Source organism: Chiroxiphia lanceolata, chromosome 8 (assembly GCF_009829145.1).
Source record: "Chiroxiphia lanceolata isolate bChiLan1 chromosome 8, bChiLan1.pri, whole genome shotgun sequence".
NCBI lineage: Eukaryota > Metazoa > Chordata > Aves > Passeriformes > Pipridae > Chiroxiphia > Chiroxiphia lanceolata.
In genome coordinates, this window is record NC_045644.1 from 31,809,221 (window position 1) to 31,829,031 (window position 19,811).

The 19,811-nt window shown below is 42.1% G+C and overlaps 1 protein-coding gene across 11 annotated transcripts in view; it reads right to left on the bottom strand.

Moving 5' to 3' along the window:
- Positions 1–891: 891 nt before the first annotated feature.
- JMJD1C (jumonji domain containing 1C) overlaps positions 892–19,811 on the bottom strand; it is a 156,073-nt gene continuing 137,153 nt past the window's right edge. For all 11 annotated transcript variants that reach the window (XM_032695473.1, XM_032695467.1, XM_032695472.1 and 8 more), the window contains 14 exons: positions 19,122–19,274; positions 16,241–16,330; positions 14,773–14,900; positions 14,378–14,591; positions 13,661–13,875; positions 13,122–13,400; positions 12,573–12,741; positions 12,075–12,165; positions 11,834–11,964; positions 10,899–11,021; positions 9,720–9,859; positions 7,369–7,545; positions 2,148–2,279; positions 892–1,795 (listed from right to left, as the gene is read on the bottom strand). In XM_032695473.1, coding sequence (XP_032551364.1) covers positions 1,706–1,795; positions 2,148–2,279; positions 7,369–7,545; positions 9,720–9,859; positions 10,899–11,021; positions 11,834–11,964; positions 12,075–12,165; positions 12,573–12,741; positions 13,122–13,400; positions 13,661–13,875; positions 14,378–14,591; positions 14,773–14,900; positions 16,241–16,330; positions 19,122–19,274 — 2,132 coding nt within the window. In that variant the 3' untranslated portion in view covers positions 892–1,705. The remainder of the gene's footprint in view (positions 1,796–2,147; positions 2,280–7,368; positions 7,546–9,719; positions 9,860–10,898; positions 11,022–11,833; positions 11,965–12,074; positions 12,166–12,572; positions 12,742–13,121; positions 13,401–13,660; positions 13,876–14,377; positions 14,592–14,772; positions 14,901–16,240; positions 16,331–19,121; positions 19,275–19,811) is intronic.

Sequence of the window (19,811 nt, forward strand, 5' to 3'; positions counted from 1 at the left end):
GGGTGTGACACTCTGCAGCAGGAATGGTAACTTCAGCAGCCTCCGGACATTTCACAAACACTACAAGTACCTCACCAAAACTCAATCTGGGAGGAAAACACTTAAACTTGATTAAAAAAATCACTCATTTACATATCTTGAACTTGAAAAATAAAGACTGTGTCGTTAGAGTTCACTTGTCATTAAGCAAATGTACACTGGCAGGTCCTGCACCTCCAGCCAGTGCTCCAGTGCTGTAGGGAAGAAGAGAGGAGATGCTGGATGGAACTGAGTTCAAAGTTAAGAATCAACTGCCAAGCACAGCAACAGTAACCCCGTTTGACATAAATTCCAAGTTTTCAAGACAACTAAAGACTTCTGCAATGAGAAATTATTTTTGTGTTTCACTGTTTTTAAGGGTAATTTTATATGGCATTTGGGGTGTTTTGGTTACCCAAACCCCAGTGAGATGTCAGACTGGGAGCAGGATCCAAGCGCATTACTGTACCCAGGCTAATTTTCATCCCCTTTCAGACACATCGGGAGCTGGCCAATGGCTGTGCTCAGCATCTGATATCCATCCAAACGTTTCAATAGTTTTAATAACTTAAATCAAAGTACACTTTAACTTTTCAAACTCACTCCAAGAGCGAGAATTCCGCTCAACTAATACTTATCATTATTAAATAAAACCAGATACAAATATATTTTTTAAACATTATTTTGTGGTATTACTTGAACTGTAAAAAGCCTCGTTGTTATAAAATAATTATTCCGCAGAAACGCCTTTTCCCCCTTTCCACAAAGCAGGAGCGGATTCCCGAAGGGAAGGTGGCTCCGCCCGCAGTCCCGGCTCCGGCCCGCAGAGGGCAGCACCGGAGCTGCACTGGCACAAAAACCGACAGAACCATGTCTGATAAAGTCATTTTAATGGAAAATGTAAAACCCCTTTCAACTTCAATGTACAAAGCATGTGTAACACTTGCACTTTTAACAAATTAAAGCAAGCCAATGTTTTAAAAAAATACATCATTGAATGTATATATGTATATATTTACATAGCATATTAAGTTTAATATTTAAGCTTTAAAAGTTCACATAAATTTTACCAAAATGAGACAATTTTTAAATAAATTACACCTTTTGAAAACGTTTAATTGTACACTGAATAGCTTCAATAAAATACTGAAGTGTCTGTATTTAATATCTACTTTATATACTTTATATTTTACAAAGTTTACAATTATTTGGCAGTAATTTTCAGATTATGACATGACTGCTGTGCGGACTCAGCAAGATCCCAAATGCAGGCAGTAGCTGGTGTTTGTGTCCTACTCTCACAGTAACTGTCTCAATGTAGTGAAAAATATCTGAATTATTTTAGCAAACTGTACAAGTCACATTTACATTTGATCAACAATATAGCATAGAATTTTGTTGGTTTTTTCCAAAAATAAATACATCATCTTAAATTTTTGACATTTCACAAACTTCATGTACATTATAATACAGACAGCAGAACACTGCTCAACTGTTTGCAAGTGGAACACGGAATCACAGTGGCTGTGATATGAAGCTCTACCGTCGCAGTGTCATTAACAAGTAAATATGATGACTATTTTTTCTTGGCACTGATGGTTTGTGAAGCTTAAATTAGTGTGCATACCATTCACAGGCCAGGGGAAACGACCTCCCTCTGATGGTAACTCCAAAAAGCAGAACGCGCTCAGTTTTCATCCATATCTTCCATTTCACCTTCGTGGATCTTCAAAGCTCTCACCATTTCTTTAACTGCGTGGTACAAGATATTTTTAACCTGCAAGAACATCAGACAGATTTTAGTAAGGTCTGTGATTGAGGAACTCTGCAAAGTTTAGGACTGAGCGCTAAGCACAGTGGATGAAAAAAAAGGAAGGATGCACCAAGCCTGTGCAAAAGGGAACAGCTTTTTACACATTTTAAAATGTCATGTGAAATAAATAAAACCAGCAACTCAAGGGAGAGTCGTTTAGAGCCCTGGCATTGAAGCTGCTGCTCATTGTTATTCTGTGTGAACAGCAGTGAGGAAGTAGCTCCACGCACTGCTCGGCATTTCAATGAGCCCCAGCACGCCCTGCCTTCCCAGCCCTGCCTTCCCAGCTGCTTCCAGAGTGGCCTCCGCTTCCTACCTGCAGTTTATCATCGTAATTGATTTCTTCCTTCGACAGCCTCAGCTCCTGCGTTAAGTGAAATGACTGTACAAGGTGTTCTGGAGACACAAAGTCTTCAGTTACTTGAACACAGCTGTGAAAATTTTGCACCTATCCAAAATAACAAGAAGAGACTGATAATTAGTATTTGGGGTTATTCTTTGGCAGAAAGACCAGAGAAAAGAGTGGGCCTTGACATCCCTTAACCACAGCCTTATCAGACTAAAGGGTAGCTTCACAGATACAGAACAATTAAGTGTATTTGACTTATCTAAGAGCTTCTGGCAAAAGGCACACTTTGAACACTCCGATGTGTTATTCCACCCTTTCACCAGCTGCTGCACAGCCTTTCCAGACACGGTGCAGGCGCTGGATCTGCAGACCCACCCGGCCAAAGCCCTGCCCTGCAGGACTCAGCTCCTCTGGGAGCTTCCACACTCATGGAGAAGTAATGCTGGTGGGAACACTCAAAAGAAAAAAAAAATTCATGAACAAAGGAAGGGGTAGATTGAGAAGGGGGGGGGGAAAAAGCACTTTCCTCTTATTGGTGTGAGGTAACTGCTGAGGAACAGACACCATCTCCTGCCACCCAGGTCCTACCTGGAGGACAGGGAGAGGGAAAACAGTTCCTGGTTGTGACCCGACTATCAACTCCTGCTCGTTCCCTTCAGACACATTCAGTATCGGATTTTCACCCCTAAACCCTTACAAATTACACTGCAATTTGTAATTCAGCATGTCAAAACCCTCACTTCCCCGAACTCCAACAGTTCCTCAGAGTTGTGCAATTCTGTGCAATTCCCAAAGCCTAGGGGCTGGAGAGGCAGCTCTGCTGACATCCCAGCAACACCCAGTCCCACCCTGCTCAGGGCTGACAGAGATCTGTACAGTTTAAGGTCGAACCTAGCAAAATCTAGAAGTTTTAAATGCATACTCTAAAATTTCCATTATGGTACCTGACATTCAAAGAAACCCCTGGGGCCTGCACAGGACTTCATTTAAAAATTATTCTCTTCTTCAAAACCACTGCCCAGTGTGGGCAGCTCAGCCCTCTCTCTACAGCTGAACTCCCAGTGGTAACTCCAGCTCAGCACTTGTGTTGCACGCAGGGTTTCTGCAGCCCCATCATCAAGGACAAAGCAGTGCTGGTCCCTCCTGAGAGTGAATCACAACAGAAGTCATTCCAGATTCGAGGAGGGTTTGTTGATGCCACAGTTTGCGAGCGGCAGGAAGCCAGGAGCAAGACAGCAGCTGCACAAGTGCCATCATGAGGCTCTCCCTGCTCAGGGAATTTCCTAGAGCCTGGGCTGAAATTTCTCTGCCTGGCTCCAGCCCCCTCTCCTCCCTCACAGACTTCTCACCTCTTTCAAGTCTCTACCTGCCCTTGTTTTCCCTGCCAGCCCATGCAAATCCCACAGGACTCATTCACTTTCTCCTCACCAAGACAAGGTTTCACCAACTCCCTCTCCCTCCATGGCAGAATAGGGAATGTTTCCCTCAGACCTTTCATTCTGCTATGCCTTAAGCCTCCTTCCCTTCCAGGGCCTGTCTTATCCCTGTGAAAAGCCTGTGGGGAGGACAGATCATACCATGGGAATACCCCCCTGGCAGCCCACAGGTAGTTCTATTTATAATATTTATAGCACAAGCTGATACAGTGACACACACAAATAAAAACCTTCAGCGAGGATCCCCCCAGGGTTTGCGGGGTGAGGAGTGCAGCACTCCCACGCCTGTGCCACTTCCAGCTGAACTGCCAACAGCTTCACACCCAGCCCACGCACAGCAGAGGTTTTCCAGCAGGGCCAGGAGATGGGTGGAGCATTGGAAAAACCTCAGACCTGGGCTGGGACAGGGAAAGGTGACTGGGCAGGGAGGAAAGGGGCCACCCACCTGTCCTCACAGCCACAGGATCAGCCATTTCCTTCAAGGCTCAGCTCTGGGAGCTCTGCACTCACCACACCCAGACCTTTATCCCACACCCTTATCGGAACATCGCCAGGATGTCACATTACCTCCAGCATGTAATTTTACAATATATAATCCTGCTGTTAAATCAAGATAATACCACTATAAACCCCAACATTATAATAACCTGTTCCTCTATGAACGAGTTTTGCAGGGAGCCTCAACACCACATTTCAATCACTGACTCCAGTACCTTCAGCTTTTAATTTATCGTCAAAACATTTTACAAATTTGGAGCCACCAAGTTAAAAGCAGGCAGGGCATCCCTAGAGATGCCTGTGATGCAGCGTGACCCACAGAGGAGCAGCAGAAAGAGTGACTCATTCAGGACAGCACAACATTCCTTTTTTAGCTGGGGAAGTTCCAAGGAGAGCTCAGGGCTCCCTGTTCCAAGTCCCACAGAGCGAACAAGGCCCAGATATCAGCAAGGCAGGGACACTGCTGAGCTCCCGACTCACACAGCCGAGAAGGAAGGACACAGTGTGATCCCACAGCACATCCCTCACGCTGCATCCAGGGAAGCATCTGCAGAGGTGACCAGTGCAAGGCTGTACCTATTTCTGGCTTCCCCTCCCGAGAGAGCAATTCCCTCCACAAGAGGCACTGACAAGGCTGCCCTGCCCGTCACAGCTCACAGGAGAGGCTCTGCCTCCCACCCCCACCCCGGGAACAGCCTGACTTTGCCTACTGCAGTGATCACCAGGGGGATGTGACTGCTGCCTGCAAGGACACTGGGAGAGGAGAAACCTGGGAAGCAACAAGAATGCTTTATGCTACCATAAAATGTTAAGAATAAGTTACTTTAAAAGCTAGACATGAATCCACAGAACCTGGGAGGGGGAAAAAAAGGATATACAGAAGAAAACACACAAGCTCCTCCGTGTTAGAACAGTAAAACTCTAGACCAGCACACCAGAAGCAGTAGTGTGCCAACAATCTTAACTGGCTCCAGGATGGAAGTGTCTGAACTACACCATGCAGTGACCACAGGCACCCAGGCTCCCTAACTCCAGCCTCAGCCTGATTTCCTCTGCTCCACAACATTACTGATGAGCAAACAAAAATAAAAATGTTAATTTACCACCAAATTTAGTATCAACTCTCACCCAGTTTTAATAATTAAAGACTCATGATGCACATGTAAATCTGAAACACTTAATGTGTAAACTCAACGTGGTATGTATTCTTGTGCAGACTTATTTTTCAGTGTTTAAATGTGCTTTGTATCTCTGAAGTGCTGGTGCTGATCCCTAAGGTCAGTATTTATGCACCTCTATGTAGAGAGAGCACTGTGCACACATACATGAAAGAACACGATGCTTTCATTTCCTCCTACGTGGCAGATTCACAGGAACTTACAGAAGATGAAAAGGTTCTCAGCTTCACCCACTAAGGTTTAAAAACACCACTTTATTAACTCCTTGGTGCCAGAAGCTAGAACATTACCACTTCAAAAGCAATCTGGAGTTTAAAGGCAAGGAGATAAGAGTGATCTTATTTTTGGTCCTTAAACGTATGAACTGCAGTGAAGCCTGGAACAGTCTCACTACTTCATGTTTTATATTCTGCAACCCTTTATATAATGTCACATGCTATATAAAGCAAATTTCCCAGTACATTTGTTATTTTCTGTGGGTTTCCTTTTCACTCTCATATCTGGGACATCTCTCCCTTGTTTCCAGAGATCAGAGTAAGGTTACAGGAGGATGTAATACATGACTCTGGGAGCCCCAGCTGCTTTAGCCCAACAGGAGCCAAGAACAACAGCAATGTCAGACATTCTTTCACCTTTGTGAAGTAACATCAAGCCCTGGAGATAAGGTACAGGGAAAGGTAACCTACAACAACTCCAGATTTGGGTCACCTGGGTTTGTTTGGGGCTCTTTGGGTGTTTTTTTTCTTTGCCAGAAAACAAATCCCAGCAGACTATCCAGAGCTACGTACCACCACATTAAACCCACCCAAAACCCCACTGGAATGATGAGGAGTATGGTCTGGGTAAGGTACCTGTTGTTTCCAATGCCCCAGAACTGACAGAGCCAGCAGAGAGAGCAGGGACAGAGCAGCTGTCATCACCACAACCCAGGGAGTTTTTCACAGAGGAAGAAGTCCCACTGCCCTGGCCACGGTGACATGGCAAGCTATTGCTTCCTCCCTGCCAGCGGCTGGAAGCTGATCTGCACATCAGAAACCAAATAGCATCTTCCCCAGAAAGGCCTGGCCTCGCTTGAACCCGCATGGAGATCAATGATAAATGTTTAATAGCATGATGGTTTACAACCCCAAGTGCAGGGTGGGCGTGCTCCTCATTCCTGGACAGTCAGCTCCCTCATTAGTGCTGCCTGGCAGCTGGTGACACAGCAAGAAGGCGGCTCCATTTCCTGCTGTAGCAGGAAAAGGTTAATGGAGCGAAGAAAGAAATAAATCTATAACGGTCCCAAAACAATTGTGCTTTCTTCCTCTTTTCACCAAGGAGCAGCAGTTCACAGACTGGGAGGGAAAAAAAAAAGGCCAAACAAAAGGCAGTGCCAGGAGATGACTGAAGCTGACTGACACAAATTCATCCTGTTTCTCCAGAACTGCCCCAACTGGCAGTACTTTTCCTTATATAACTAAGGATTAAATCAGCTCAGCTGCTGCAAAGGCAGTATCATTCTTTCTGATAGCAAGAAGGGACAATGATGACTCCAGGTGACTAATGTACCTTTCGTGTAAAAATAAACAGTGAGGCATGGGAAAACAACCAAAACCCTTGTTACAGAAACACCAGAACACCCACTACAATTCTCCTGTGGCTGAAGAGAAAAACAGTGACATCCAGCTGGTTTTTACCTGCTCGAGTTGCTCTCCCTGCCTCTCCTGGGTGAGGTCAACTTTTGGCTTAGAAGAAAAAAATTACTAACCTGACTTTGCCATAACTAACCCCAGTTTGTTTAGAAATCTGCTAAGGAAATGAAAAGTGGAAAACAGTGGTTAATAATAGTCTGTTCATTTGTAATTCTAAAGCAAAAAAAGGAACTAATATTTAAGGCATTCAAGTTGCTGTACATTAGCACTGGCTAATCAGTTACCCCACTAGATGTAACTTTATTTTACATTCCTATATACTAACAGCCACTAATAAGAAAATAAAATCTACTTGCATACAGATGTACCTATGTCTTTGGAAAAAAGTCATTTTACTGCATTTATGCTATTTAATCTTGCGTGTCTTTAAGCTGAGGTACATTACCTGATGAAGTGCTCCTGCTGGTAGAATAATAGCATCTCCAAGGAACTGAATAACCGTACAGGTTTTCACTCCATATTCTTCGAAAAGTCTTTGGCGAAGTTTTCTGTTCACATACCAGCTCTGATCACGTATTGGATCGTGCTCGGGTAAAACTTCTAAGCCTTGCTCCTTTGCTATCTGAAAGTACAGAACAGATCCCAAGTCACTTCCAAAATAACCAAACCTTTTGCTGATAAACTGAAAATATATCTAACTTGCCAGTAACGTTACTGCGTTCCCAATATCCAAACAAACTCTAGTCAGGGATTCAAAACAACCTCAAAGGAACTGTGAAGTCCCACTGAACCAAAGACATCTGCAGCACTCCCACTCCAAAATGCAGAGCTGTAAAGAACTCTGCACAATAATCTACTAATGAGCCAGACAGTCTCTGTGTGACTTCTTTCATCCAGAAAATAATATCTGACCTCAGGAGTTCCTGTGCTGCCAATTCCTCAGACTTACAACCTTCAGTTTTGACACAGGCAAGCACCACCACAACCCCAGCTCAGGAAAAAAGCAGCACATAAAAACCCAAGGGTCCTACAGTCCTGGGAAACCTGCTCCAGGTGACTCTGCTGGAGCACAGGGCTGGACAGAGGGCCATCAAGAGGTCCCCTTCGCACCCCAATCACACTGGGATAAAAAGTTATTTTCCTACCATCCCATGAAGTATTCAGAAAAAATGATGGACATATAAAATACTTCCTGACATTGGTAAACCAAACTGCACACCCATTTCTCACCACGTGAGCCATAGGGGAACAACTATTACTGCTACTAAATCAATTCTATTGACTCTGATCCACCTATCATGAAAATTATCTCATTAAAAACATAGATTTTTACTTATATTGATATTAAATATACTTAATTATGTGATGCAGAGCTTGAAGCTGTTCTTCAGTATTATCCCCCTTCTCCTGTAGGGGGATAACTGTAACAAGATAGTGAGATTTTATCTCTTATCAGCAAGCAAATGGTCCCAGCGTTTACCCATCAATTAATCTCCCATTCAGTACTTCCAAAATACCACCACTCCAAAATACACTCCAGTACACGACTCATTTTGGATACCAGGGCAAGCCATGGTAGCAAATGATGACCTTCATTACACAGCATCCTAAGTGCTTCTGTTTCAAACCTGCTGCTCAAAGAGTTTCACAATATCCCCTGACTGCTCTGAGACAGGAAACGCTGAATACTCCTCATTGTCCACCTGTTCCCTTGCAGTTGTGCTTTTGTTCACAATTCTTTTTCAAACTGAAGAGCCACAATCTAATTTATGAGCATCTACTTTTTGAATGAACAGAGAAGTCTTGCTGTATAATTCATAATCTCCTGGAATCAGCTGTGTTTTATTTCCTAGTGCTCATTTTCCCCCCCAGTTCAGCTTGCCAAAGAGCAAATGTCTGAGTCACCAGAGGACAGCTGCCCTGGTACAGAAACACTGCTTTATTGTCCAAAAGAATCTTCACTGCTAGAGCTCTTAGGCTTTCCCTGCTGGCAGTAGAGCCTTTGGCCTCCAGCCTGTTTATGGACCCCTTTGGTTCAGCCAGTTAAAACTCATCTGATTTCTTCCCACAGTAGAAGAGAGAAAAGATTTCTTTTCCTTGAGCAACCACTTCAGTGATATTTTGGTATTTCTATGTCATCCAGCCAGGCTGTCTCCTAGAACATCAAAACATGCTGAAGACAGGGCACAGAAAACTGCTTCCAACATGGTATCCCTGGATATCCATCCTATGGAATGATCTGAAAGGTTCTGATGTGGCTCTAACTTGTTGCACCACAGGCTACACCGTAGCTAAGGAATAAGTTTGCTGCCCTTGGATAAGTTATCCCAGTGCTTCCCCCTTCACTAAGAGCCAAGGCAAGTTCTTTGAGCTAAGTGACCTAACAGAGTCCTGAGGAACATCAGTGGCTGCTGGATGACAAGGTCAGGGTTTTGGCATGGGACAACTCACCAAAAATCCAGCAGCTGATAATGCAAGAATGGATCGGTGAGAGAAAAACATCATCCTACGGATTATCCTTGGTATTAGAGAAGGACAAGAATAATTTCCATGCCCTCCTGAGCCTTCAGGGTTTGCAGGCCACCTGTAACTCTTATGAAGTGAATATGTATCATGCCATGTATTCTATTTGTTGATGATGTAGCAGGTCAATTATAATTTATTTTAGGTGCTATAAAGAAGTAATTTTACTTCCCTCCCTTCCCTTGCACTCAGGTGGAGTTGGTAGTTTCTGCCAGCCCCCTTTGATTTACTAATTACTTGGTTCATTTATAAATCATGTGTAATGAATCTAACCTTTTGCAGAAACTCTCTTATCTTGTCAGCATCTTTGCCAGCATAAATGTGCCACAAAGCACCAGGTAATTCACTTGAATCCTTCAACCGCTTCCTTAAAAGGTCATCCAAATCTTCCTCCTCCAACTTCTTCAAAACTCCTAAGATTCAACAAAAATATTCTTTAAGTGTGAGACAGAGGGAAAACTTTGAAACCAAACACCTTCTTTTCAAATTTCCTGTGTGAGACTGAGCAGAATAAAAGTCTGCTGAATACAACAGAAGCCCCCAGATGATCTCTGTGCTCAGTGTTTGTAATTAGGTACTAGAACAAGGATGCCACGGATACCTTAAAAATAGTTAATTTTTAAACTCTTCCACATTTCTTGAATTTGATGGAACACAATCTCCTACCTGAAATAAACAAGCAGGCTGGTACCAAAACATTAAAAGATGAAAAAGGTGTTTTCCTACAGTCAGCACAAGCAATGTTTAGCATGCTATTCTAGCAGGCAGAGCTCTCCCAGGATGCTCAAGTTTGCTGCTATTAACTCAGTGCATACCCAAGTGAAAACAAAGCTAATAAAAGACAAACTTTACCGCAGCTGTATTAGTCACACCCAAAATCTACATTTGCTGATTGTGGAATAAGAGGACAAAAGAAAAAGAGGAAGAAACAAAACTATTTCAGTGATTTAAAGACTTTTTCACATAACCAATAAACCTCATAGTAGAGCTGACTAACAAACAGCAATTTAAGCTCTCCAGTGCTGAAAAATTACATTACAGTCCAAATTCAATAGAGTGAACACAGTGCACCCAGAAGGAGCAGAATAAACAGAAGGTCTGGCAAATACATCATCCTGACATAATTGTTAGAACCACCAGAGCTGCGAGAGGAAATCCTTCATCCTGCACTTTCATTAGATGTGCCAGTCCCAGCACAGGAATGGTGCATCAGTTACAGGGAAAGGCAAAAAAAAAGTCAAAAGAGGCTGAAACACCATTTCATAATTCACGAGCTACAGTGTATTTATGCAGAACTAATACATGTGCAAACGCTTGAAACAAAGAACCTCCCAGGTTTAAGCAAGTACTTATGGGTATCCTCCATCCCCTTCAGAAGAATGGTGTCAGTTTTGGAATCAGCAGAACATTCAGTCCATCTACACCTGGTACAGTGAGTGAGCTTCCCTTTACCTGATTTGGAAAGTACTCCATTTCCTTTTGCTATGCCAACATAAACAAGGATGTTCACGACATCAGACACTTCAATATGGAGATTTGTGGTTCCTATATCATGGTCTTTAGTAGCAGCCACGCCTGCAGTACAAGACAAAATTAAGATCTGTTGCGTTGCATATTCACCTTCAAATAGAAATGTGCAACAACTGAGAAGACACTTCTGAAAGCACATGAGTGTCCCTGAGATACACAAACTACAAACGTGCTTTTGGTTCACCTGCTAAACAAGAAAATGTTACTTGTTAACAGACACCCAGGTAACTGTCTCTCCATAGCATTTGTGTCAGAACAAAACACGTTTCAGCAGAACAGAGGGAGACACTTCCTGACCATTGTGTTCCATTCCTCCTCAGCCTTTCAGGGTGCTCAGGGTAGAATACATGTACAATGAACAAATACAAATTACCACTCATTTCTTGTCCTAATGCAGCAATCTGTAAAACAGAACTGAACAAAATTCTTTGGAAAAGGAGCAGACAGAAAATGTCTGAGGGAAACAACCTTTTCTGAATAGGTTTTTGAGTGTTTAGCACACTAAACAAACTATGAGAAATATGCTGAGACTTATTTATGGTCAGAATTACAAGGACAGTAACATCTCATGAAGTATTGTGTCATACAGCACTACTAAAGACAGGATGTATCTCTGTGTAGAAGCACATAAACATTTATATGCTTCCAAAGGCTATAACAGCACAAGAAAAGACAGAAAGAAATGCAGAAGCAACTAAACTCTCATGCCTGTGCTGTTAATATTCCAGTCAGTCCATCTTTCTCCTACACTGAGTTGGCTCAGCCTTCAAGGAAGCTCAGTTTCTATCAAGCATTATAGTGTGACCTTCTACAAGTTTAAGGGGAGAGGTAACTGCTGCACTTTAGGGCACACTCACCATATGCACTGCATAGTCTGGGTCCCAAGTCTGGACGGACAAAAAATCCTGGCAGATGAGAAGCCAAGTTTAGTTTTCCTTCTGGACTACAGTATTCAGGCAAGGGTAAACTTTTTAGTAAGTCCTCGTATCTGAAGGAGAAAAGAAAGAAGAATGTAATTGAATTTGTGTCATTACACAGAGAGAGAAAAACCCAGCATAGGGACTGACTTAAGAACATCTGATATTAAACTCAAAATACCTTGCTGGCATCATGGCCTTGAAATCTTCACCAGAAGGCCAGTCTTTCAGTTTTAGCAGAGCTGTTTCCCCATTTTTTACTTTCTGCCGTTCTGCAAGTAACACAGAAATTACTAAGAACTAATACACTGTAGATGTTTTACTTTATTCGACCAAAACATAGAACTGAACTCTTAACATACCAATAATCAGAATTTCATGCATGAAACAGCAGATAAATTATTTCAGAACTCAAGAATGATACAAATGAAACTCAACTAGCTAAGGGACAATGACATTTGTTTGATTTCCTAGTCGGACCTAACTGTAATAGTGCATCTTTCATTCTGCAAACATACAAAATGCCAGTTTCCATCATGTTCTCTGGAAACATATTATCTACAACTTTCATTTTAAAGTTTCTTCAAAGCCTCAAGATCCATAAAGATTATATTTAACTGCAGTTTCTAGCACTGATCATGTTCAGAATCAACAGAATAATACATTCACAGTAACATACTTGAAACATCTTCAAAACCATCCCAGAACTCCTTGACATTGGTGTTTGAAATGATACTGTCTTTGCAATTCAAGATATCAGCTTGCTGGTTTCCAAAATCCAGGCTAATGGACTCAGCTTTCCACAGGCTGAAGTTCATTTTCTTATGCATACCGGACACCAAAACAGGCTGTAAAAAGTAAAATAAAATAATAATAATTAAAAAAAAAATCATTACTTATCCTTTCCCAAGTACAAATGCACCCAAAACACACACTGAAGGCCCTAGCCCTACTGAGCTGTTAACATTTTCTCCAGCAGCACCCATTCCCAAAGGTGTCACACACCTCTTTTTGGAATCTCAAACTCCATGACAGGAATTTCTGATTGACCATGAGCAAGTAACTGAAGTTTAACTACACAAGTTCACCTGTGGGCTATCCCTGACAGGCTTTTGCCCACTGTTAACAATACAGCTTCGCACACAGAGTCAGGCATTTCTGTCCCTCAGCACAGCTCCCCAGGGTTCACACCGAGGTCACTCCACACAACGAACGCCTCAATACCCACCCTGCCTTGTTTCCAGCACTCTTTGAAGAGCTTCCAGTTGTTGCTGTTTTTATGGTCTCTGAGCCACAGAACATGCTTATCACAGATCCACGAATACTGAATATCGCTGTACCGTTTACTGCAGTCATCCTGAACACATTTATCATCATCCTTTGGCTCATCTTTTATTTCAGATTTTACATTTATCTTTAGTGCTCTATTTGGTGGAATCTTGTTTTCTACTACTGAAGCAATTATGTCATCGAGGATGTTTGGCATAGTCCTTCCACTCTTGCCACTCTGTCAGAAAATAAACAAATGTGTGCTCAAACAACATAAAAGCAAGTAAAGCTAGTGCAATTCCTTCTGCAGTAGAATAACATTTCAGATGTTGTATCAATTATGACCATTTATAAAAATAAATAAAACGTTAATGTGTGTATGTGTGTGTACGTATGAAGTTTTCATATGAAGTTTACAGCCATCAGACAACGTGCTAACACAAATGATACAGACTTTCAAATCCTGATAGAAAAACTGTGTGACTTGTAAACACTTACTGCTGTTCCTGTAGAGTAAACCGGAGCAAAAGCAATGCCAGCGTCGGTGGAACCCAGACGCAGTTTGCCTGCTGTTGTAGTTAGTAAGTCTCGTAAGGTTGAGCCCTGCTCATTGTTCTGGGATGCAGGAGGGGAGTTTTTACAGTTCTGGGACTCCAAATTATCCTGGTCTTTCTCTTCCTTTGAATGTTTTCCAGAAGGACACTCTTTGTTCTCTAAAACAAAAATAATCATTGGAAGTTTACACTGTTGTATCACGATGCAGACACAGGAACAGCACCACTGTCCTGCATTTCACACTGCTGGTAACAGACTGTGCAGCAACAGTGCTTTATCCGCCTGAAAACACACCAGGGGATGAACCAGATTCCTGAAAATGCAGTCAAACAGGGTGACCAAGAAAAGGCCTTCCTCAGCACCTCAGACATCCAGCTGAGTGAGCACCTGACCCAAATGGGAGATGCTGCAGCTGGAAATGCTCCCACATCCATGTGGAAATGCTCCCACATCACCTGTGCATTCCACAGTGGCTCTTTGGGGATTCAGATGCCACCATGAAAAAGCAGTGCAGTTTCAAGGTTAAAATTAATGAGGAAAAGATCATCGTCTTTTCTTTTTGTAACAGAAAACGGTGTTATTTTTTCCTAATTAATTCAATTATGTTACCAGTGGTGCCCCCAGAGTCATTGACAAGATATGACAACTTCAAACACGTACCTTTCTTTTCTTCTCTGGCTTTTTGCTCTGCAAGGTCAGCCAACCAGTGCAGGGGGGACTGGGATTCGGGTGGTGTTAACTTGCTATCTGTGCTTACATCGCTCCTTGGGCTCGTGTTACCATTTGTCTCGGACTTTTGAGGAGTGTTCTGCTGTTGAGACTCAGGCATGCACAGAGAAATTTTATTACTGTGGTTAAGGACATTCTGCAAAACCTGTAAAGAACAAATTTGGTTTTAACTACATAGCTTTGCTCTAATGTATTTCAAAGACATGGCTAGCACTTAACCGTCACATATGCAAATTAAAATGCAGCTGGCACTATTCAAATACAGAAATCCACAGGAATCAGAACACTTGAACAAGCTGCAATATACACACACATTTTAGACTCACCTGAGACACACCATTCATTGCAGGGAGCTTGCCAGCTTGCATGCTCTGCTTGCTGGTGCACTGACAATGGGATTTAATTTCAAATTTTTCTCTAATGTTGTGCATAGCATCTAAAAGATCTGTCAAAACTAGAAGACAATTAAGAAGAAAACCATCAGCAGCTGTCAATCATTTTGTGACCCTCTTCACAATACACACACTGTGATGCTAAAATGCTATCTCCAAGTATTTTTATAATTTAAACTCTTAGAAATCCTAAATTTAACACTCAAAACTACTCTAAAATGACTGCCCAGTTTATTTTAAAGCTCATGCAGAAAGACAGATTTTTAATTAATTGCAAACTACTCTTCTGAATAATCTAACCTGTATTCTGCATTCCCACTGCATGGCACACACCAGACAAGCCAGTCATTCATTATTTACTTCTCATTGTTCAATGGATGCATCACTGCTCCATTTAATAAAACCATCAACTGCAGACCAAGTGAGCCACATCTTGACAAAAATTTAGTATGTGACCATGTAAATGAGGCTGCTTGGTAATGGATATGCACAGGAGAACACCACTGAGGTTACGTAGGCAGCTTTCACTGTGCTGTTTCCAGACAAGTGGTTCACTTCGCAATGTAAAATTAAAACCAGTTTCAGTCTGGAACCTGTTGTGAGGAATATCACAATCTGAATTTGTTATGGAATCCAACCAACCTTCATTTCTACCTGAACTAACATGTAACAATCCATAAAATAATGACTGGCTCTGTATTTTCGGCTTAAAATAACCTGGGAATTTACTTTGTAAGTTTAAGGGCACATTTGACTTTTCTGTTTTCTGGTCTGTATCAATGCTGCAGAAATTCTAAGTAATTGTGCTAATAACCACAACTACCACCACCACACCTAACTACACCGATTCAGGAAACTTCCTTGGTTGAAAAAAGAAGTCTGAGTCTAGCTGGGTTTATGATTACTGCTTAGTTTTTCAATTATCATGAGCTCCTGCATTTTGCTCAATCAGATGTCCAACCAAAACATTTTCTTTTCTTTTCTGTGTGTGTGAATGGGACAGACAACAGTGAAAAACAAATCCCCAGAAATCTGTTGCCACACAATGTTCCTTGATGTTATTATTTTGAGATTTTCTTTTAACAGCCAAGGTCAGAGGTATTAAGTACATTCTGGTTGGTTTACTCTGCTCTGAAAAGGTACTAATTGGTAAAGATCCTCAATCTCTTCACTGCCCGTCCCCAAAACCCCTTCACACATCTGTCAGCACACTTCTCTTACTCTCCTCATCCTCTGTGTCCACTGCTGGTAACTGCCCAGAATCGCCTGCCTTGCTGTGATGATTTAACTCAACTGCCAGGTTTTTAAATGGAAAATCAGAAGTTTCAAGAAACAACTCTGGCCTCTCTTTACAGAAGGACATGGGAAAAAACACATTCTGCTCATTGACACGTGGTCTTACCAGAGCCTGGAATAATCTGGGTTGGCATCAGGTGCTTGTGATCGTGAGGCTGTCCCTTCACACACTTCATCCAGGCATACAACTCCTTATCTGCAAAACAGCACAGCCAATGTTTTACTTTACTTACAGTGTACACAGACAGAGCCAACGTTTTGCAGGCTGGTTTTAGTTAGAAATGTTTTTCTGCACATATTAACTTTTCTGCCCTGGTATCCTGCGTGACAAAGACCTGCACACAACAGCTACTTTTCACAACAGAGCTACTTTTCAAAAACAGAGTTTTAACAATCCTGAAATTCGAAATAACTGCACCTGTAACACAGGCCCTTGCCAATAACATCAAAATTTCAAAGTATTTATTCTATTTAGTCAGTTGCCAATCTAACACAGGCCAAAATCCTTTACAGTTGCTGTTGCTACAGTTGCTATCGAGGCCGTGAGCCTCCCTTAATGAATCCTGCCATGGAAAAGAGACACATTTAGGCTGCAACTGTAAGGTTAATCCACTTTGACACAATCCACACTCCAAATAAGTGGCTGTCTTCAACCAGACTTGCCCAAACAAGCCAAAAAGGTGAACTCTTAACCAAATTGGTTCTTGAGGAGCCTACCCTGCAGTTACACCAATGCTATCGGTGGCACAAAGGAGAGGGAAGTTGCATCAAGGGTTTATGTCAGAATAAAGCAACCATGAAACCATAAGTCTCTGTGTATTGGTTGAAAACCATTTGTGGCAGCAGAGAGGGGCTTTCTGTAAAGTTTCAGGAAGGTTGTCCTGAAATATGCAGTGTAAAGAGGAAGAATGAGAGCAAAAAAAGTCTGGCCAAGCAACTGGTCACTAACCTGCTATGTGATTTTGGGGCAGAAAGAACAAAACTTCTCTCTCAACCCCCAGTTTTGTGTCCTATCCACTGAACTGCTAGTTTAAAGACATTTTTCCAAAACCTTTTACTAGTCTGCTCAGTTCTAGCAATGTAAAAAGAACCATTTAACACATTTAAAGCATTATTTTCTTACACTGTAGTAGATACACAACATACCAAATATTCCTTTCAGATAAGTATTAGATTTGCAAGCTATTTTGTAGTTTTTATAACTCCTAAAACATGGAATTATCTAACTGGTCACAAACATAAATAAATCAAGAAACAAAGTAGCATATATTTATTTAATGTATTTTCTCACTGAAATGCTCTAACATGGCATTCCACTTGATAGTGCCATGGACTGTCTGAAGGTAACAATGGTTGCACATTCATTCAGTAAAGTAACAAGAGAAGTCATTGATAAGTCTCTGAATATGGAATATTTAAACCTCTAACATTCCTGCTGAAGCAGGGAAAAACCAGGGGATTCTCTGTTACATTTAGCAACTGCAAAAACAACTACCAGTTCCAGGAAAAATGGTGTAATATAAAGTGCTATTATATAGAGATGGGTGGGTGGTTCTGAACTTTTTAAGAGAGTGCCAAAGGAGAAATACAGTTCACAAGAATCCTGCAGCATCATTAGAAATGAAGCCACAGCGAGGGAAACTGTCGTACCTCTGCTTTTGCATGTAACACTGTGATGAATAGAAAGGAGAAAGTCTTCCCTGTTAGAAGACTGGAAAGAAGCCTCCTTCTTTATACTGCTTTTTCAAACTTCTGAGACATTTTACTAAAATTTTCCTGGCTGGTTAACACACACACACACACTATAAAAAGCCTCTGGGCTGCATGTTCCCACCAGGGTAAATAATGTTTGGCATATATCCCAAGCCACGTCAGATGGATGCACACACAGACTTAAGCCAGTGGAGAGCTGCTGAAGCAGCCTCCAGCATTAACAACTGTTCCCAGAGCTGGAAAACACTGGCATTAGCTCCCTAAAAACTTCAGGCTTCAATGGAAGTCTCTGGGAACATCCTCTAACTGCAGTGTAGGAGGCTTCTCACTGCAAGCCAGGGACAAAGTAGATGAGACCCTGCATTTAGCAAGGTTTGTCATCTAACAGTTAAACTTTATTTTACTAACATTTCACATCTGTGACATTACACTGCTATGACAAACATGGAAATGCTTTTCCAAACAGCATTATACTTGAATCGGTTCCTGGCACAGCGTCTGACTGCAGAGCTGTGCCAGGGCACAGTGCCTGCCTCCCGGGGAAGGCAATCCATTCCACCAAGCAGCCTGAGCACCAGTGTCACAGCCCAGGGCTCAAACACCAAATCAATCTTCCCAGCATTCCTCCTTGCAATTGCAACCAGGCTGGGTCACCCAGAAATCAGAGGTTTGCAAGTCAGTCCTGTTATACTTCTCTACAGACCAAACTCAACATCTTCATTAGAGCACAGGAATTAAACTGGGTATGTGTGTAGGCTGATGGACTGTGAGACCTCCATTAACACTCAGTTTAAATACTATGTGAAGTATTTTTCTCCAATTCTTTCTTTTTTATGATAGAACTATAAAATAGGCTGTTAAGTCAGTATGACAAGACACGTACCTCTGGAGGGAGAACTCCAGAAGGCATTCAAATCAAGGCAAGTCTTAACAGCAATGAGTTACCATAAAGCAAGGAGGCGTAATGGAGCATCAGTCTCACAACTGAAGAACAAAATTTAACCTTGAGGGGCAAGGCACAAGTAACCTCCAACAGTTCACACAAAAAGACTGAATTGCGGACAAAGAGCTAAAATAGCCCCCACAGCAGTTGCTTTCTGAATGACTGATTCTATATCTACTGACAAAAGAGGCAAAAAAAGATCTAAGAGAAACCAAAACACGCAAGCAGTAATTTAACACTTTACAGAAAGACAGTTATAGTGGATCAGCAGCTCTGCAACAAATGAGAATAAACAGCCTATATACAATACTCTAGTTCATAAAGAACTGACCTCTAGAACTTTTTCTTTCCTTTGCTTTGTAACAATCTAGGCAGACCACAAATCCACATTTTTGGCAGACCCAATGAATGTTAAATAATGTGGCTTCACATGCATCACACATCTCACGGACGCCTCTCACTGCTCTCTTCCATGCAATTTTGGCTGAAATACAAAATAAGCAGAATAAAAGGACTGAAATTTAAATGCAAAGCACAGAATGAATAGGCTTTATAGATGAAGCATTCATAGGTTTCCCCTCGGACACAACTGGGTGTTGGGGGAGGAAAGCGATCCTTCATAAACAGACCATCAACATGTACCCCCTCAGTTCCATCACCCAGCCTCCCCATCAATGCTACTATCAATACACTGTAAAGAAATAAAGCTTTCAAAAAACACAGACTAAAGTCACACAGAAAAAATACTGCTGCAAGTATGAAGAACCTCTTCAGCATATACTTTTAACCCCATGTGTTCAGGAGAGCTGAGGGTTTTTCCCCTGACTGCTCATGGGATGTGTTTAATCTCAAGGGTAGCCAAAGTGCTGAGCTGGACGGTTGGAGTTGGCAGGAGGGGAGGGAGGTGTCTGTTCCAGAGACCTGGCCAGTACGTCTGTTTTCTGCCCCACTTCCTCCTCATACTGCCTGGAATTAGTAGAGCCACCAGCCTGTTTCCAGCCTGTGCCCATCTGCCATGGGC